Below are 18857 nucleotides of genomic sequence, written 5' to 3'. Positions count from 1 at the left end.
TAGCATGCTCCCAAGGTGTGAGGTTTGCTGTGCCCACAGGTGCTAAGTTGTCAGGGCATAAGTACTTAGTAAGTGGTTTTGACCTGTTTTATTTATAGAACCATTAGGTATTCCTTCTGTCCTAGGTACTCTCTGGAAAACACAAAACCCTGACTCAGGAAAGGTGCTGTGAACCATGGCAGCTTAGGAACCTCTAACCTAATCCATTAGGCTGCAGTGAAGACTGAATGAGATGATACAAGACAAAGTGCTGTGGAAAGTCTGAAGCTGGAGTTGGCAGACTTTCTTTAAAGGGCCAGATGGTAAATATTTTAGCTCTGCTGATGGAGTGCAAAATCAGCTCAAATCCTTTCCATTTATGGCTGATGTATACACACATATATATGCACTGTGTGCGCGTGTATACATATATGTAAATATATAAACCACTTTACATCAGAAACTAACACAACACTGTAAATCAACTATACTTGAATAAAATACATTAAAAAAAAAAAAAGAGTCTTAGGCTCAAAGAGATAAACTGGCTCAAGGTCATACAGTGAGTCTGAGTCACCTATTGTGGTCTGACTTCCACAGACCCATCCATAAAAAGGTCTGTCTGTTAGGTTCTCCGCAAGCACCCGTGACTTTAGCCCAACCCCCACTGGGAAGGCACCAGAAAGCCAGAGCCAGAACTCAAGGAAGCACATGGGTTGTGAATGTGCCCAAACCCAGACACATTGGTGCAGGGGGACCTGAGCCTCAGATTCAGGGCTTTGCTTTGTCCCACACGTGGGGGTCTGCGCATCCCCTGGGGCACAGCTCAAGCTAAATCTATTTTGAATTTTATGGCCTGAATCATTAGCTTTCAAGGCTAAAGCATCTCAGAAGATGAGATTATCCTCTTGGCACTTCTCAGTCTGCTTGTGACCTCTTCTGTTAGGTTATGGTTTTGTTTCTGGCTGTGCAAATGTCACATAATGCCACCGGACTGGCAGTGTTTTCTTCATGGCAACAGATTATAATGAAAGCTCCTTGGAGGTTGTTTATGTTTCAAAAACACATAGAAAGTAAGAAAAGAAAAATGCAGTGTGTTATATAAAATGAAAGAGAAATACAAATTTTGTATTTGCTTTGCACCATTGCTTTAACATGTTCTTGTGCTGAGAGGTGAATACTCAGCATATGCTCTAATTCAACGGAGAAGGCAATGGCACCCCACTCCAGTACTCCTGCCTGGAAGATCCCATGGATGGAGAAGCCTGGTGGGCCGCAGTCCATGGGGTCGCAGAGGGTCGGACATGACTGAGTGACTTCACTTTCACTTTTCACTTTCATGCATTGGAGAAGGAAATGGCAACCCACTCCAGTGTTCTTGCCTGGAGAATCCCAGGGATAAGGGAGCCTGGTGGGCTGCCGTCTATGGGGTCACACAGAGTTGGACACGACTGAAGTGACTTAGCAGCAGCAGCTCTAATTTAGAGTTCTCTGGAACAGTAAAGTGCTACTAGGTCATTAAAAATGGTTTTGTATCTTACTGCCTTAATTTCCTTCTCTGTACAATGGTCAAAACAGAAAAAATAAGAATATGTGTTTATATTTTGGCATCTGCATAAATACTGGAAGGAAAAAGAAATTAATTGAAACGGTTATTAATTGGTGGTGGAAGTAGGAGTAGGAATGGGAGCAGAATTTTCTTATGTATAATTCGTCTTTGATTTTGACTTCTGATACTTGTAAATCTAAATTTCAAACAGATGGGTGGATAGACAAGAAAGTCTTTCAAGGTTCTAAGTCAGAAGAGAATGTAAGTGAATGTACACAAATATGTCTCAGCTTTTTTTTTTTTTGAGGGGTAGGGAGTGGAACTTCTCAAAACAAGCCCGCAGACTGTGGTGATATGACCAATGTGAGAGGTTGTACCATTTTGGGGAGCCCATTGCTGATGCCATGAGAGAGTTATCAAGTATAAGGACTTGCTGTGAAAAGAATTCAAGGGCAGTCACTCTGTAAAGCCAATTTCTTTAAAAAAAAAAAAAGAAAAGAAAAGAAGAAAAAGGTCTTTCTTAAGTTAACTTTTGTGTAACTGTAAATTATTGTGCAATGGATACTTTTAGAAGGCCCAGGAACTCCCTGCTCCTGGAGATTAAGGAAATGCATTTTACATCTTGCAGCTGCATTCAGTCCTAAACTGACTCTGAACTTGGACTCAAGATTATGGGTCAGCAAAGACAGGGTTGTTTTGGCATGAGAAGGCTTCTTTAGCTCCCAGTGGTCCCTAAGCCTTGCTCTCTGGACGGGAAGACTGGAAGGTTTGTGGGGCCCCAGAAACAAGTGGGGTGAGGGGTTGGGGTACAGCTCTGCTCTGGCTGGGGGTTTAGTCACATCATCACATGAGGTGGGAAAAGTACAGGCCCTGCTCAGCCCTCAACCAAGGTTTGCCAACATGGCAAATAGATGGGGAAACAGTGGAAACAGTGTCAGACTTTATTTTGGGGGGCTTCAAAATCACTGCAGACGGTGATTGCAGCCATGAAATTAAAAGACGCTTACTCCTTGGAAGCAAAGTTATGACCAACCTAGATAGCAGATTCAAAAGCAGAGACATTACTTTGCCAACAAAGGTCCATCTAGTCAAGGCTATGGTTTTTCCTGTGGTCATGTATGGATGTGAGAGTTGGACTGTGAAGAAAGCTGAGCACCGAAGAATTGATGCTTTTGAACTGTGGTGTTGGAGAAGACTCTTGAGAGTCCCTTGGACTGCAAGGAGATCCAACCAGTCCATTCTAAAGGAGATGAGCCCTGGGATTTCTTTGGAAGGAATGATGCTAAAGCTGAAACTCCAGTACTTTGGCCACCTCATGCAAAGAGTTGACTCACTGGAAAAGACTCTGATGCTGGGAGGGATTGGGGGCGGGAGGAGAAGGGGACGACAGAGGATGAGATGGCTGGATGGCATCACTGACTGGATGGACGTGAGTCCGAGTGAATTCCGGGAGTTGGTGATGGACAGGGAGGCCTGGCGTGCTGCAGTTCACGGGGTCGCAAGAGTCGGACACAACTGAGCGACTGAACTGAACTGAACTGAAGCAAGAGTGGGTATAGTGTTTTGGACGCTGGACTTACATGGAGCACAGCCGTGGCTTGAGAAGCATCAGCACACATCACAGGCCATCAGTGCTGGGAAACGTGGGGACCATGGGGCCTGACCTGGGCTACGATGACAAATGTTTATTTTCCATCCATTTCCTTTTATCACATCCCCCGTCACCACTGTTAACCACTTACCTTTATTTTATAGACTTTTGGTTAAACGACTTTCCTATGTGTATTGTGATAAAATAAAGTTTCATATATTGAGATAGAGGGAAGTCATTCTGGCTTATGCATGAGTTAACTTGAATTCCCTGGTGGCTCAGATGGTAAAGCGTCTGCCTACAAGGCAGGACACCCGGGTTCAATCCCTGGGTTGGGAAGATCTCCTGGAGAAGGAAATGGCAACCCACTCCAGTATTCTTGCCTGGAAAATCCCATGGACGGAGGAGCCTGATAGGCTACAGTCCATGGGGTCGCAAAGAGTTGGACACAGCTGTGCGATTTCACTTTTCAAAAACAAACATACATTGTACATCTGCTTTAATTATTAAAGGAAAGGGCACACTGACCCAAAGTAAAGTGTGTCCATGATAAAAATTAAATGCCTTTCTTCCTGGGATGTCAGTGCTAGCCCTCTGATGACAGGACTCCCTTCTCAGGAACCAAGGCCATGCTGAATCAATGTGTACAGGCTGATCTGTTATTTTTACCTTAAAGAAATGTAACCCCAACTTGTTCAATGTTCTTTGTTCTGACAAGATATAAAACTGTGCTGAAAATCCTGCTTCTCCAGAGCAGTTTCTCAGAGTCATCTGGGAAGTTGGTTTCCAGGCTAGCCCTCAGTTTGATAAAATTCCTTTCTATTCTTATTGTTTATTGATTATTTTGTCGACAACTGAATGTATATGTGTACACTGCTCACTGTCTCTTACTCTTTTCACTCCTCATTCTGTTTTGAAGCTCCAACCAGCAGCTGTCGTCTTCTGTGTTGCTTCTAACACTGTATGTGCAGAAAGGAGGTTTAGAAACACTGTTCAGTGAGAGATGCAGAGTGGTGGCCTAAGCCCATTTCTGGGATGTCAGATTGTAAGGACAGCCCTGTGGGATTCTGACAGCACTCACCCTGCTCCCCGGGATGCAGAGATATGCAGACATGTGAGGAACTGTAGCTTTTTGTTTTGGAATCCAAGTTTTTTGGGGGATTTTTTAAAATAGATGTCATCCTTGGAGCCCCCTCTGGGGAAGGCACCCTGACCCCTCTTCTGGTGGAGTTGCTGGGGAGGAACTCACCCACTTGGGCATCTTGCCACCATCGGGGTCGTGGTGGTGGTACTGTAGCACGATCACCGTGACAACCACAGAGAGGCCCACGATGATCATGGTGCTGGCGAAGTACTGGGCTGCAGAGAGCGCAGATGCAGGGGTGTTACCACAGCACGGTGTGGGGAACCCAGACGGTGGCATCCTGACCAGGGGCTGGGGAGTGAGGCTCAAGAGCACAGCGTGACTTCTTCCAGGCCTGCAGCCCACAGCCCACAGCATACAGAGCTGCCTCCTCCAGTCCTGGTGAGCAGCCTCACCAGCTGATTGAACTTTCAGGAACCCTGACTGCTTCGTCCTTCAGTGAAAGTTAAGTGCACCTCATAGGACGGTGATAAGGTTGTCTGATAAGGAAGCATCATTGTCAGAACTGAAACCACTGGTACACAGAGGAGGTGGTCACGACAGTTATGACTGCAGGCCACGGGCAGGCTGCAGAGGTCTAGCAAGGGCAGATCGGGTGCCACCCAGCTGTCTTTTCAGGCCTGGAAAATGACTCTACTTACAGTAGGCTCTGGCTCCATCAACCCAGGGCCATGGGGGTGGGGAGTGCCAGCTGGCCAGTCTGAGGAAGAGGTCAGCTGCAGTGTCCTTTCAGGCTGAGAACATCAGCTTCAGCTTTGATGGTAAGGATGCGTTTCTCTACCTTGGCCCAGGTGAGAAGCAGCATGGAGCTCCTTCCTGGTACACTGGCTGTCATCTGTGAGCCTAAATGGCCACTTAGCCTCTCTGGGCCTCAGGTCTCTACTGTATAACAGGGACAGAAATGCCTTCTCTGCCGGGTTGGTACAGAGATTAACAATTTTAGGGGCCAAGAGTACAGGAAAAAGTTGGCACAGGTGGGCATTCTTTAACTGTCAACTATGATTATTAAACCTTCAGTGTGGAGGAGCGATAAATTAGGAGATTGGGATTAACACATACACTACTATATATAAAATAGATAACCAATAAGGACCTACTGTATAGCACAGGGAACTCTACTCAACATTTTGTAATAACCTATAAAGGAAAAGAATCTGAAAAACTATATATAATATATATATATATATATATATATAAATGTAAAAAACTGAATCACTGTGCTGTATGCCTGAAACCAACAAGATACTGCAAATCAATCATACTTCAAAACATAATAAAAAAGGGATTAGAAGCATGGATTCAAGTGCAAAAAGAGTATTAAAAATAATGAAACAAAAATATGTATGATCAACGCCTCCTTAAACAAGCAAAACAATAAATTATCCTAACATAAATGCAATAAATAGATAAACCTTCATTGTGGCTATCCACCAAGGGGCTGAGCTCTTAAACAGACATCCTTGTACAAGGCTAAGTATGTGGTCATACACCTGGTTAAAAACACCTCCTACCCTCCAGGCAGGCAGGAACTCATTGCTTTCCGATGGAGACCAAGAGGAACATACAAGGAGCTACTGGAGGAGGACATTTGAGACTTGACATCAGCATCAGGGACCTCTGGGAAGGGGAGGGAAGGGGGACCAAACCATGACTGTTATGGGCTGCATACTGTGTACCCCTAAAATTTGTACATTGAAGTTCTAAACAACAAGTACTTTAGAATGTGACTGTGTTTGAAGAAAGGGCCTTCAAAGAGGAGACTAATTACCGTGAGATTGTTAGTGTGGCACCTGGTCCAAACTGGCTGGTGTCCTTATAAAAAGGGGAAATCTGGGAACTCAAAGGGGCACAGAGATATGAAGACACAGAGGAAAGACCATGTCGGGGAACAGCAGAGGGTACCTGTCTGCGAGACAAGGAGGGAGACCAACCCTGCTGGCCCTTTGATCCTGGATGCACAGCCTTCAAAACCGGGAACAAATAAATTTCTCTTGTGTAAGCCATCCAGTCTGAGGACTTTCATTGTGGCAGCCTTAGCAGACTCATACAATGACCTACAGAGATCCAGGGGGACTGGATCCCACAGCTGAAATCTTGACAACAGAGGTCGAAGGCCAACAGCTGTCCTTCTTCTAGAAGGCCTTCCAGAAGGCCATTCCATTCTTCTAGATGTGGGCTAGGCAGCCGCCGAGCCTGTGGGTTCATCAGACATCAGGGCCTGCTGACTGCCTGGTTAAGGGTGGTTTCTGCTGCAGGTCTCTACTAAAACTGAAAGGATGGGGTCAGAAGGTCAGGTTGAAGTATCCTTGTTTCTGGGATGGTTCTGAGAAAAACATGACATCCACAGAGGCTCTTTATACCTATAGGCTCTCTGGTCAAATATTATACATCCAGGAAGCTCCAAGAAGAAGGGCCTTGGCTTCTGAATTTGGGAAGTGAAGCCTGAGGGTATCACGTAAGGACCCCTATTCCTACTTACCCCTGGTTAACTACACAGGACTGCCACTGTATAAACTGCTTTTCTCTTTCTGACCTCCACCATCAAGTGGGAGTGGGGACTCTCATCAAACCTAATATCTACTGGCAGCATGTTTGCTTCCTGTCCTCACAACTGGCTTGGAGGTGTGGTTTCCTGACCAGGAACCGAACCTTGACTGCAATAGCCAGGGTATTGGGTCCTCTCTGGGCCACTGAGCACCCCTGCTCTGCATGTTCCTGTTTACTCCAGTTCAGTCCAGTCCAGGGAGGTGCATAGCAACAGGTGATGCTGCCTCCTGTGTTTGTTCTCTCTCCCTGGGCAGACCATCATCTTTACACCTGCCTTTGTGTGTGGTTTGTTTGCTCTCTCTACATCTCCTCTGCTAGACCAGTCCCTGCTTAACCTACATCACACTCACATGACTGACTGTCTCCTTAATCACAGAGCTAATCAATAAATACCTACAGACTTTTCCCCCACAGCCAGCTAGTGAGTGTTCAAATCTTTAGATTAGAATGGCTCCTGATTCATAATTTAACAAGGGAAGACCTCTGTACCTGGAAGGTACTCAGCCCAAGGGGCTGAGAGGGTTGTGACCCTTCGCTGGTTTCCCTGGTAACCAATGGACCAATCGGACTTCAATTCTCTTAGGTAACCGATGGGGTGTCACTCCATAACCCTTTTGCTTCAGATGTGTAAGATCTCCCATCTATCAAACCATTGGTGTCTCCGGGCTCTTTCTTCTGTCTAAAGTCTGGGCAAGTACAGGGCTGGCAGGCCTGTGGGGTGTATCCCAACATGCGGCCAAAATACATTTGTCCTGTTCACCTTCTCTCACAAGCTTGAACTTTCTACAGAGATGTCAACTTATCTTGGGAAACAACAGCTAAGAGTTAAAGTGTGACAATGAATTTGTGGAAAAACAGTGACTCAAGCTAAAATAATGAATCTCTGATGGTAAAAATCTCTGGCTCCATAACAAGTGTGTGGAGAGGTGCATTGTGGGAGGAAAGGGGGCATTTCTGCATCTTAAGGCCAAACCACAAAGCTGGATTCCCTGTCCCCTTCTGTATGCCCAGGTAAGCAGAGGCCATGAGTCAACTCTGAGTAATTAAAGCAAGTCATCCCCTCACAGCAGAAAGGGGCAGTGTGCAGCTCTCTGGGGTCCTGGAGGACATGTTTCTGCTCTCTGCCTGTGCTGGGAAATCCCAGGCACTGTCGAAGTCCAGGTCTTTAGAGGAGCCGGCTGCTTGCTTACCTATTAAGGGCACTGAGTCAGAGGTCGCAGGCATGATCTCAGCTACCAGCAGCATGAAGACGGTGAGGGAGAGTAAAACTGTGATTCCTGAAACAGAGACACATACTGATCCCTGAGACAGAAAAGAACGCAAGGCCTGAACTCCAGGCAACCTGAGAGTCAAAGGAGGTATGAGGGTGGTATTCCCAACACCAAATGGAATGCCTGGTTTTCTATATTCACAGGAATGGGCATTTTTCTGAGGACTGTTGAGAAATCCCTGGAGAGACAAACTTAGAAGCCAGAACTTAGAACATCTCAAAATAAATCACTGACTTCAGCACACATATCTTTTATTATTAATACATTAGTATCTAGAGGTAATTTCCAAGCAGCAGGAAAAACAAGAGATACAGTTGGAAGACATGGCTTCTGGTCTTGACTTTGCTACTTACTAGCTGTGAGACCTTGGATAAGTCATTTATGTGCCCAAGCTGAGCCCTATGAATAAAAATATCACCTGCTCTATCAATAAACAATAGATGTTGCAGCCATCAAGCCATCACATTGCAGACTCCCAGATGGTGCACCCTGAGGACACTCAGGATGAGAAAACACAGGATACTGGCCTTGGAGAGCTCAGGTATACATCACAGGAATGATTTCAGGGAACCCAGACTCTTTGCATCTTCCCAAGCATAGGAAAGCACTAAATTTATTAACTTGAGAAGTCTGGTTTTTAAATAGTAATCTTTTGATGTTTCAACTACTCTGTCTGTGGCAAAAACTCCTAAATATATCCTAGTTTCTTCCTTACCTCTTTGGAGCAGTCCCTCAGAGCTATCTGGGATGCTTTAGCCCGAGCCTGAAGTCCTTAGAAAGTCCACCAAATAAAACATAATTTCACTTTTTGGTTGAGCTTTGTAGTCAGAAAGTCGACTACAGTAGTCAGACACTTGTAGTCAGAAGTTATAGGTTTGAGAATGATTTCTATGTATATCAAACACAATCTTTAGTAACTCTTTGAGATGTTGCGGGACTCATTTCACCAATCTAATTCATAGTTTTCTTATCTTCCTATTGGATGATGGTAAAGAATTACATTGTGTGTGACCATATAGAAATGCAAGCTGATACTATATTAAACTTAACGGTGTTCTGCCCACAACATATCCCAGCTGGCTGCCACCAAGGGGTGGGGAGGGGTGTCAGGAGGCGAGAAGGCACAGGCCCCTCAGGGAAGAACTGGTCCTTCCCTTGGCATTCCCATCCTCTCTGCAGGATCAGAGGAGCTTGTGGGATCTCAGGAGGGCCTGGCCACCCCGCACAGGGGGCTGTGGTGTCAGGGAGTCACCCTGGGCTGGGATGTACTGAGCAGACCCTGGATGTCTCTGCACTGGGCCCCTGACTGCCACCCTCAAAGCCGGCCCCTCCCATCCAGCTCAGACCCAGTACTCACCCAGGGAGATTTTCTCTCCAGAGTCTGCAGGGAGCAAGAAGACGAGGAGGGCTAGGGCAGAGATGAGCACACAGGGGATGAGCAGGTTGAGGCCGTAGTAGAGAGTCCTGCGGCGGATGGTGACTGTGAAGGTCACATCTGGGTAGGGTTCTTTGCAGCACTCGTAGAACTTCTCACTCCGCTTGCCCAAGACCCCTTCATTGCCGGGGGCGGGGGGAGAGAGGAGGGAGCCACCATTGAAACAAGGGGACCTGTTGGTTTTAAGGGGTTGTAACACACACAGAGGCGTGGAATTTGCCAAGTACAGAAAACTGGCTGTTTGAATAAATGCTTTAGCTTTAATATATATTTATTTAAGAGTACCTTAGTGATATTTGAACAAACTGGCAGATTTTTTTTTTGACTGCAGATTATATGATTTTTTTATTTTTGTCACTTTTTTAACTGAAGGATAATTGCTTTACAGAATTTTGTTTTGTCAAACAATAATCAACCATAGGTACACCCATGTCCCCTCCCTCCCGAACCTCCCTCCCATTCCTCTACCCATTCTACCCTTCTAGATTGTCACAGAGCCCTTGTTTGAGTTCCCTGAGTCATGTAGCAGATTCCCACTGGCTATCTATTTTACATATGGTATTGTAAGTTTCCATGTTACTCTCTCCATACATCTCACCCTCTTCTTCCTCCCCACCCACCATGTCCATAGGTCTGTTCTCTATGTCTGTTTCTCCATTGCTGCCCTTAATTCATCAGTGCCTCTTTCTAGATTCCATATATATGTGTAAGTATATGATATTTATATTCCTCTTTCTGACTTACATCACTCTGTATAATAGGCTCTAGGTTCATCCACTTCATTAGAACTGACTCAAATGTGTTCCTTTTTACAGCTGAGCAGTACTCCACTGTAGATATGTACCATAGCTTCTTGATTCATTCATTTGTCATTGGACATCTAGGTTGCTTCCATGTTCTAGCTATTGTAAATAGTGCTGCAATGAACACTGGGGTACATGGGTCTTTTTCAATTTTGGTTTCCTCAGGGTATATGTCTAGAAGTGGGATTGCTAGGTCATATGGTGGTTTTATTCCTAGTTTTTTAAGGAATCTCCACACTGTCTTCTATAGTGGCTGTATCAATTTACATTCCTATCAGCAATGCAAGAGGGTTCCCTTTCTTTACGCCCTCTCCAGTATTTATTGTTTGTAGACTCTTTGATGATGGCCATTTTGACTGGTGTGAGGTGGTATCTCATTGTAGTTTTGATTTGCATTTCTCTAATAATGAGCGATGTTGAGCATCCTTTCATGTGTTAGCCATCTTTATGTCTTCTTTGGAGAAATGTCTATTTAGGTCTTTTTCCCACTTTTTGATTGGGTGGTTTGTTTTTCTGGTATTGAGTTGTATGAGCTGCTTATATTATTTTGGAAATTAATCCTTTGTCAGTTGTTTCCTTTGCTATTACTTTCTCCCATTCTGAGGGTTGTCTTTTCACCTTGTTTGTAGTTTCATTTGCTGTGCAAAACTTAAGTTTAATTTAGCCCCACTTGTTTATTTTTATTTCCATTACTCTAGGAGGTGGGTCATAGAAATCTTCCTTTGATTTATGGCATCGAGTGTTTTGCCTATGTTTTCTTCTAAGAGTTTTATAGTTTCTGGTCTTACATTTAGGTCTTTGATCCACTTTGAGCTTATCTTTGTGTATGGTATTAGGAAGTGTCCTAATTTCATTCTTTTACAAGTAGCTGTCCAATTTTCCCAGCACCACTTACTAAAGAGGCTATCTTTGCTCCATTGTATATTCTTGCCTCCTTTTAAAAAAATAAGGTACCCATAGGTGAGTGGATTTATCTCTGGGCTCTCTATCTTGTTCCATTGGTCTATATTTCTGTTTTGTGCCAAACTGTCTTGATGACTGTAGCTTTGTAGTATAATCTGAAGTCAGGAAGGTTGATTTCTCCAGCTCCATTCTTCTTTTTCAAGACTGCTTTGGCTATTTAGGGTCTCGTGTTTCCATATGAATTGTGAAGTTTTTGGTTCTAGTTCTGTGAAAAATGCCATTAGTAATTTGATGGGGACCACACTGAATCTGTAGATTGTAATTGGTAGTATTGCCACTTTTCACAATATTGATTCTTTCTACCCAGGAACATGGAATATCTCTCCATCTGTTTATGTTGTCTTTGGTTTATTGCATCAGTGTCTTATAATTTTCCATATACAGTTCTATGTTTCCTTAGGTAGGTTTATTCCCAGATATTTTATTCTTTTTTATTGCAATGGTGAATGGAATTGATTCCTTAATTTCTCTTTTGGATTTTTCATTGTTAGTATACAGAAATGTAAGTGATTTCTGTGTATTGACCGTGTATCTCATGACTTTGCTGAATTCACTGATCAGCTCTAGTAATATTCTGATAGTTTCTTTTGGGTTTTCTATGTATAGTATCATGTCATCTGCAAACAGTGAGAGTTTTACTTCTTTTTTTCCAATCTGGATTCTTTTTCTTTTTCTTCTCTGATTCTCATAGTGAGGACTTCCAAAACTATGTTGAATAACAGTGGTGAGATTAGACACCCTTGTCTTGTTCCTGATCTTAGAGAGAATGCTTTTAGTTTTTCACCACTGAGAATGTTTGTTGTGGGCTTATCATATATGGCCTTTACTATGTTGAGGTAGGTTCCTTCTATGTCCATTTTTTTGAAGTGTTTTTTAATCATAAATGGATGCTTAATATTATTGAAGGTTTTTTATGCATCTATTGAATGATCATATGGTTTTTTATCTTTCAATTTGTTAATATGGTATATCATATTGATTCATTTGTGTATATTGAAGAATCCTTGCATCCCTGGAATAAACCTGACTTGATCATGGTACATCAGCTTTTTAATGTGTTGTTAAATTCTGTTTGCTAGAATTTTGTTGAGGATTTTTACATCTATGTTCATCAGTGATACTGGACTGTAATTTTCTTCTTTTGTGTTGTCTTTGTCTGGTTTTGGTATCGGGGTGATTGTGGCCTCATACAATGAGTTTGGAAATGTTCCTTCCTCTGCAGTTTTTTGGAAGAGTTTCAGAAAAATAGTCATTAGCTCTTCTCTGAATGTTTGACAGAATTTTCCTATCAAGTCATCTTGCCCTGGGCTTTAGTTTTTTGGGGGAGATTTCTGATCACAGTTTCGATTTCAGCATTTGTAATTCACTTCTTCATAATATCTATTTCTTCTTGGTTCAGTCTTGGGAAGTTGAACTTTTCTACGAATCTGTCCGTTTCCTCTATGTTGTCCATTTTATTAGCATGTAGTTGCTCATAATATTTTTTTATGATCCTTTGTGTTTCTATGTTATCTGTTGTAACCTCTTCTTTTCCATTTCTAATTTTATTTTATTTTTCTCCCTTTTCTTCTTGATGGGTCTAGTTAGTGGTTTGTCGATTTTATTTATCTTCTCAAAGAACCAGCTTTTAGTTTTATTAATCTTTGCTATGTTTCCTACATTTATTTGTCATTTATTTCTGCTCTGATCTTTATGATTTCTTTCCCTCTGTTGACTTTGGGTTGTTTTTTTTTTTTTTGTTCTTCTTTTTCCAGCTGCTTTTAAGACGTAGAGTTAGGTTGTCTATTTGATGCTTTTCTTGTTTCTTGAGGTAGGACTGTATTGCTAAAAACTTTCCTCTTAGAACTGCTTTTGCTAAATCCCGTCGTGTTTTCATTGTCATTAGTTTCTAGGAATCTTTTGATTTCCCTTCTTCTTTCTTCAGTAACTTCTTTGTTATTTAGTAGTATATTATTTAATCTCCATGAGTTCGTGTTTTTTGCAGTTTTTTCCCCCTGCAGTTGATATCTAGTCTCATAGCACTGTTATCAGAAAAAATGCTTGATACGATTTCAATTTTCTTAAATTTACTGAAGCATGATTTGTGGTCCAAGATGCGGTCTATCCTGGAGAATGATCTATGTGCACTTAAGAAGAAAACGTATTCTTCCTTTATTTTGATGGAAAGCCTGAAGATATCGATCAGGTCCATTTGGTCTAATGTTTCATTTAAGGTTTGTGTTTCCTTATTGATTCGCTTTTGATGATTTGTCCATTGGTGTAAGAGGGGATGTTAAAGTCCTCTACTAGTATTGTGTTACTCTCAATTTCCCCTCTTATACCTGTTAGCGTTTGCCTTATGTACTGAGGTGCTCCTATGTTGGGTGCATAAATATTTACAATTGTAATGTCTTCTTGGATTGATCCCTTGATCATTATGTAGTGTCCTTCTTTATCTCACAATATTCTTTATTTTAAAGTCTATTTTGTCTGAAATAACGATTGCCACTCTGGCTTTCTTCTGATTTCCATTCACATGGAATATCTTTTCCCATCCTTTTACTTTCAGTCTGTATGTGTCTCAAGGTCTGAAGTGGGGCTCTTGTAGGCAGTGTATATATATGGGTCTTGCTTTTGTATCCATTCAGTCAGTCTGTGTCTTTTGGCTGGTGCATTTAATCCATTTACATTTAAGGTAATTATTGATATATCTATTCCTATTGTGGAGAAGGAAATGGCAACCCACTCCAGGACTCTTGCCTGGGAAATTCCATGGACAGAGGAGCCTGGCAGACTGTAGTCCATGGGATCACAAAGAGTCAGATGCAACTGAGTGACTAAATAGCATATTCTTATTGGCATTATCCTAATCATTTGGGGTTTGTTTTTGTCATTTTTTCCTTTCTCTTATGTTTACTGGCTATGTAAGTCCTTTTAGTATTTGTTGTAAGGCTGGTTTGGTGGTGCTAAATTCTCTTAACTTTTGATTGTGAAGCTTTTGATTTATTCATCAATTTTGAATGAGATTTTTGCCAGGTATAGTAATATTAGCTGTAGATTTTTTTTTTCCAGTACTTTAAATATATCCTGCCATTCCCTTCTGGCCTGCAGAGTTTCTGCTGAAAGAGCCACTGTTAATCCTATGGGTTTTCCCCTGTGTGTTACTTGTTGCCTTTCCCTTGCTGCTTTCAATGTTCTTTCTTTGTGCTTAATCTCTGGTAGCTTGATTAATATGTGTCTTGATGTGCTTCTCTTTGGGATTATCCTATAAGGGACTCTCTGCACTTGTTGGACTTGACTGTTTTCTTTTCCATGTTGGGGAAGTTTTCAACTATAATTTCTTCAAAAATGTTCTCAGTGCCTTTCTTTTCTTCTTCTTATTCTTCTGGGGCCCCTATAACTCAAATGGTGGTGCATTTAATATTGTCCCAAAGGTCTCTGAGGCTCTCCTCAATTCTTTTAATTCTTTTTCCTTTATTCTGCTCTTCAGCAGTTATTTCCACCATTCTATCTTCCAGCTCACTTATTCATTCTTCTGCCTCAGTTATTCTGCTACTGGTTCCTTCTTGAGTATTTTTAATTTCAGTAATTGTGGTATTCATCTATATTTGCTTATTCTTAATTTCTTCTATGTCTTCGGTGATTGTATTAACTGTGTTAATTGTATCTTGGATTTTCTCCATTCTATTTTCAAGTCTTTGGAGCATCTTTACTATCATTATTCTGAATTCTCTTTCAGGCAGACTGCTTATTTCCTCTTCACTGATTTGGCCTTGTGAGTTTCTACCTTGTTCTCATTTGTGCTGTATTTCTCTTTTTTTCCTTTTTTTTTTTTTTTTCCTAACTTGCTCCACTTGAGGTCTCCTTTTCTCAGGCTTTAGGGTTGTATTCCTTCTTCCTTTTGGTTTTTGCCCTTTGAGGGAAAAGTTGGTTGAGTAATTTGTGTTGACTTCTTGTTAGGGGTGACTTGTGCCTATGTTCTAGTGGGAGGAGATCAAGTAGATCAGGTAGGTAATTACAGAAATGTTGGGACATATACACACACTTCCACACACATAGTTATAACCAAAGTATTCTAAAGAAGAGTACAGGAGATTGACCTGGTGAGCAGGAGAAACCAAAAGTGATATTGACTAACTAAAAGCCGAGCTAACTAACGCTCAATCTGGAAAACTGGGCCTGAGCAGAGTACCACCTGAGGAATATAGCAAAGAGAGCTCAACAATTTAACTTACTTGGTGAAAGAAGAAAGTGTGTAGGAAAAAAGGGAGAAGAAAAAAAGAGAAAAATAAAAAAAGAGGAGAGGGAGAGGAAAGAGAAAAGGAAGGGGTGGAAAAGAGGGTTAAAAAGAGAGAGAAGAGAAAAAATAGAAAAGCAAAGATAAATGGTTGTATGTAAGAAAGATTCATATATATTTAGGAATAGCTACAGCCGGTAAAGAATTATAAAGAAAAGCAGTTGAATATATCAAAAAACAAAATCAGAAACATCACCAAAAGAAAAAAAGGTGAAAAAGAAAAAAAAATCTTAAAATGATTTTTTTTTAATGAGAAAAACAAAGAGGAAAAGAACACCTCTTTCCAGATGTGGAAAACCACAGCACCACAAAAGGCTAATATGAAGGTAGAAATATGTAGGGGGAATAAACAGTGGATTTATAAGAAAAAAAAAGTTCTCAAGGTCATAGTTCTTGGTTGCGGAGTCTGCTCCCATAGATGGGGTTGGATTAGTGTCCTGTTATATTTTCCTGGTTGGGGGTGCTTGTGCCTGTGTTCTGGTTGATGGAGCTGGATTTCATCTCTCTGAAGGGTGGTGCAGTGTCCAATAGTAGGTTTTGGAGTGTCTATGGGTTCACTATGTCTTTGGGCGGTACTTCTGGCTTTGGCAGTGTTAGATATGTCTATTTCCGCAACCGTGTCAAACTGGCCCTCTCAACATAGCTTCACTGCTGAACTGGAAGATTTTTTTACATATTTGAATTACACATGCTACTGACTGTGTCCCCCTAAAGTTCACATGCTGAAATCCTAACCTCCATAGTGATGGTTATTTGGAGGTGAGCGCCTTAGGTGGTGATTAGGTTATAGAGGGAGCCTCAAGAATGGGATTAGTGCCCTTATAAAAAGAACCCTAGAGAGATCTCCTGTCCCTTTTGCCATGCGAGGACACAGCCTGAAGACACTTGTCTATGAACCAGGAAGCAGGTCCTCACCAGACAGAGTCTGCCAACCCATTGATCTTGAGCCCTTAGTCTCCCAACTTTGAGAAATAAATGTCTGTTGTTTATAAGCCACCTGGTCTATGGCATTCTGTTACAATAGTCGGAATGGACTAAGACACCATGATTATAAATAATACACTGTAACTGCTAAGTCACTTCAGTCATGTCCGACTCTATACGACCCCATAGATGGCAGCCCACCAGGCTTCCCCATCCCTGGTATTCTCCAGGCAAGAACACTGGAGTGGATTGCCATTTCCTTCTCCAATGTGTGAAAGTGAAAAGTGAAAGTGAAGTCTCTCAGTAGTGTCTGACTCTTAGCGATCCATGGACTGCAGCCTGCCAGGTTCCTCCGTCCATGTGATTTTCCAGGCAAGAGTACTGGAGTGGGGTGCCACTGCCTTCTCCAATACAGTGTAAACTCAATACCATTATAAACATAATTATTGTTTTTCTATTTAAATCATTAAATACAGGTTCTCATCAACTGCAATTTGCTGTCCCACCTGATTTTAGGGATGGAGCAGATCTGAGTGATACACAGATGCCCATACTTGCACTGACCTTACCATAACTGCAAGTTCCTCATGGAAAGCACTGAATTTTCCAATTGTTTTTTTGTGTGTGTCTAAGCCTAGAGCTCTCAGTAAATCATGGAGAATGCTGCAGGGTTCAGTAAATGCTCATGCTGAAAAGCAGAGTGGAAAATCCCAACCTTTTTAAGTCAGTACAGTAATAAAGCAGCTTCCTTCTAGGTTGCCAGTATTTCTGGGCTTACCCACAAGGTCCCATTCTCCATTTGGGATATAGCCGCTGATGTCTGCCTCCTGCATTTGCAGATCCAAGGACCATCCTCCATAAGACCAGGACCCAAACTTCAGTTTGCACTGCTGCACATCAAAGGGGAACCAGCGCACGTCGATGTAGCAGGAGCTCTTAAAGATGCCTACATGGGCAATAAGACAGACCAAGACCTGTGTTACAGACACACAGCTGTTGGTGGGAATGCAAATTGGTGCAGCCACTATGGAAACAGTACAGAGGCTCCTCAAAAAATTATAAATAGAACTAAATATGATCTTGTAATCCCACTCCTGCATATGCATTCGAAGGAAACAAAATCGGTATCTTAAAGAGCTATCTGGGAAAAAAAAAAAAAAAAGCTATCTGCACCCATATTCACTGCAGCATTACTCACAACAGTCAAGACATAAAAACAACTTAAGTGTTTGTTGATGGATAAATAGATAAAATAAAAAATATATATATCTATAATTAAATTTATATGGATTATATGCAATATAATATATTCCTGATGATTATTATTATTCGGCCTTTAAAAAGATGAAAATCTTGCCATTTGCAACAACATGGATGAACCTGGAGGACCTTATGCTAAGTGAAATAAGTCAGACACAGAAAGACACTTCCTGTATAATATCATTTACGTGAAGAATTTGAAAAAAATAAATTTGAACTCAGAAACAGAGAGCAGAATAGTGATTGCCAAGGGCTGGAGGGTGGCAGAAATGGGGGAGAAGTTGATCAAAGGGTACAAACTTTCAGTTGTAAGAGGAGGATTCACTGTGAGGATCTAATATATAGCACCATGACTATAGTTAAAATTTCAAGTATGCCTGAAATTAACTATGTGAGGTGAGGGGTATGTTAATTAATCTGATCGTTGAAATAAATGGTTTCACAACATGTATGCATGTGTGTGTGTATGCATGTGTAAACATATCATACACACACACACACTTACATATAAGTGCATTCATGCTAAGTCACTTCAATTGTGTCTAACTCTTTGCGACTCTATAGATTGTAGCCTGCCAGGCTCCTCTGTCCATGGGATTCTGGAGTGGGTTGCCATGCCCTCCTCCAAGGGATCTTCCCAACCCAGGGATCGAACCCATGTATATACATACATATATATGTGACACAGATATATATATATCATATATACACACACATATGTATGTGTATATATGTGTGAATGTATATATGATATATACATTTGTCAACTACACCTCGATAATGCTGGAAAAAAAACGCACAGCAATTCCCTGGTCTTCTATTCTGAGAGATTTCTGCGCAAAAAATTAAATGTTCTGTAAACTTTCTCATGCCAAGCACGTGCATCTCCAAATTCTAAACAGTGAGGGACATGTAAAGAATGTTAAAAAATCCAATACAAGCTGATAAAAATAATGAAGCGCTTAGAAACAGACTCTGAAAGCTGTGTGTATGTGTGTGTGTGTGTGTGTGTGTGTGTGTTTGGTGAGGAGTGGAAGGAGCATTTTCTTTATATTAAAAATTGAGGAAATATTTGGTTTATCTAGAAATATATGTGGAAGATAATTTTAACTCGC

At 41.6% G+C, this 18857-nt stretch overlaps 1 protein-coding gene across 6 annotated transcripts in view; it reads right to left on the bottom strand.

Moving 5' to 3' along the window:
- Positions 1–18857, bottom strand: part of LOC147349478 (neuronal acetylcholine receptor subunit alpha-7) — a 136737-nt gene that overhangs the window by 4084 nt on the left and 113796 nt on the right. For 2 of the 6 annotated variants that reach the window (XM_086364078.1, XM_086364080.1), the window contains 5 exons: positions 17261–17428; positions 9439–9633; positions 8001–8087; positions 4369–4478; positions 3602–4078 (listed from right to left, as the gene is read on the bottom strand). In XM_086364078.1, the coding sequence (XP_086220204.1) occupies positions 4073–4078; positions 4369–4478; positions 8001–8087; positions 9439–9633; positions 17261–17428 (566 nt within the window). In that variant the 3' untranslated portion in view covers positions 3602–4072. Of the gene's footprint in view, positions 1–3601; positions 4079–4368; positions 4479–8000; positions 8088–9438; positions 9690–17260; positions 17429–18857 lie in introns of those variants that run through there. The other 4 variants (XM_086364075.1, XM_086364076.1, XM_086364077.1 and 1 more) reach the window with 2 other exon arrangements.

Source organism: Bos grunniens, chromosome 21 (assembly GCF_055505025.1).
Source record: "Bos grunniens cultivar Pamir isolate PY7600 chromosome 21, Bosgru_T2T1.0, whole genome shotgun sequence".
Classification (NCBI taxonomy): Eukaryota; Metazoa; Chordata; class Mammalia; order Artiodactyla; family Bovidae; genus Bos; species Bos grunniens.
Note: the sequence above shows the minus strand (reverse complement) of the source record. Positions and strands in the feature narration are given on the sequence as shown.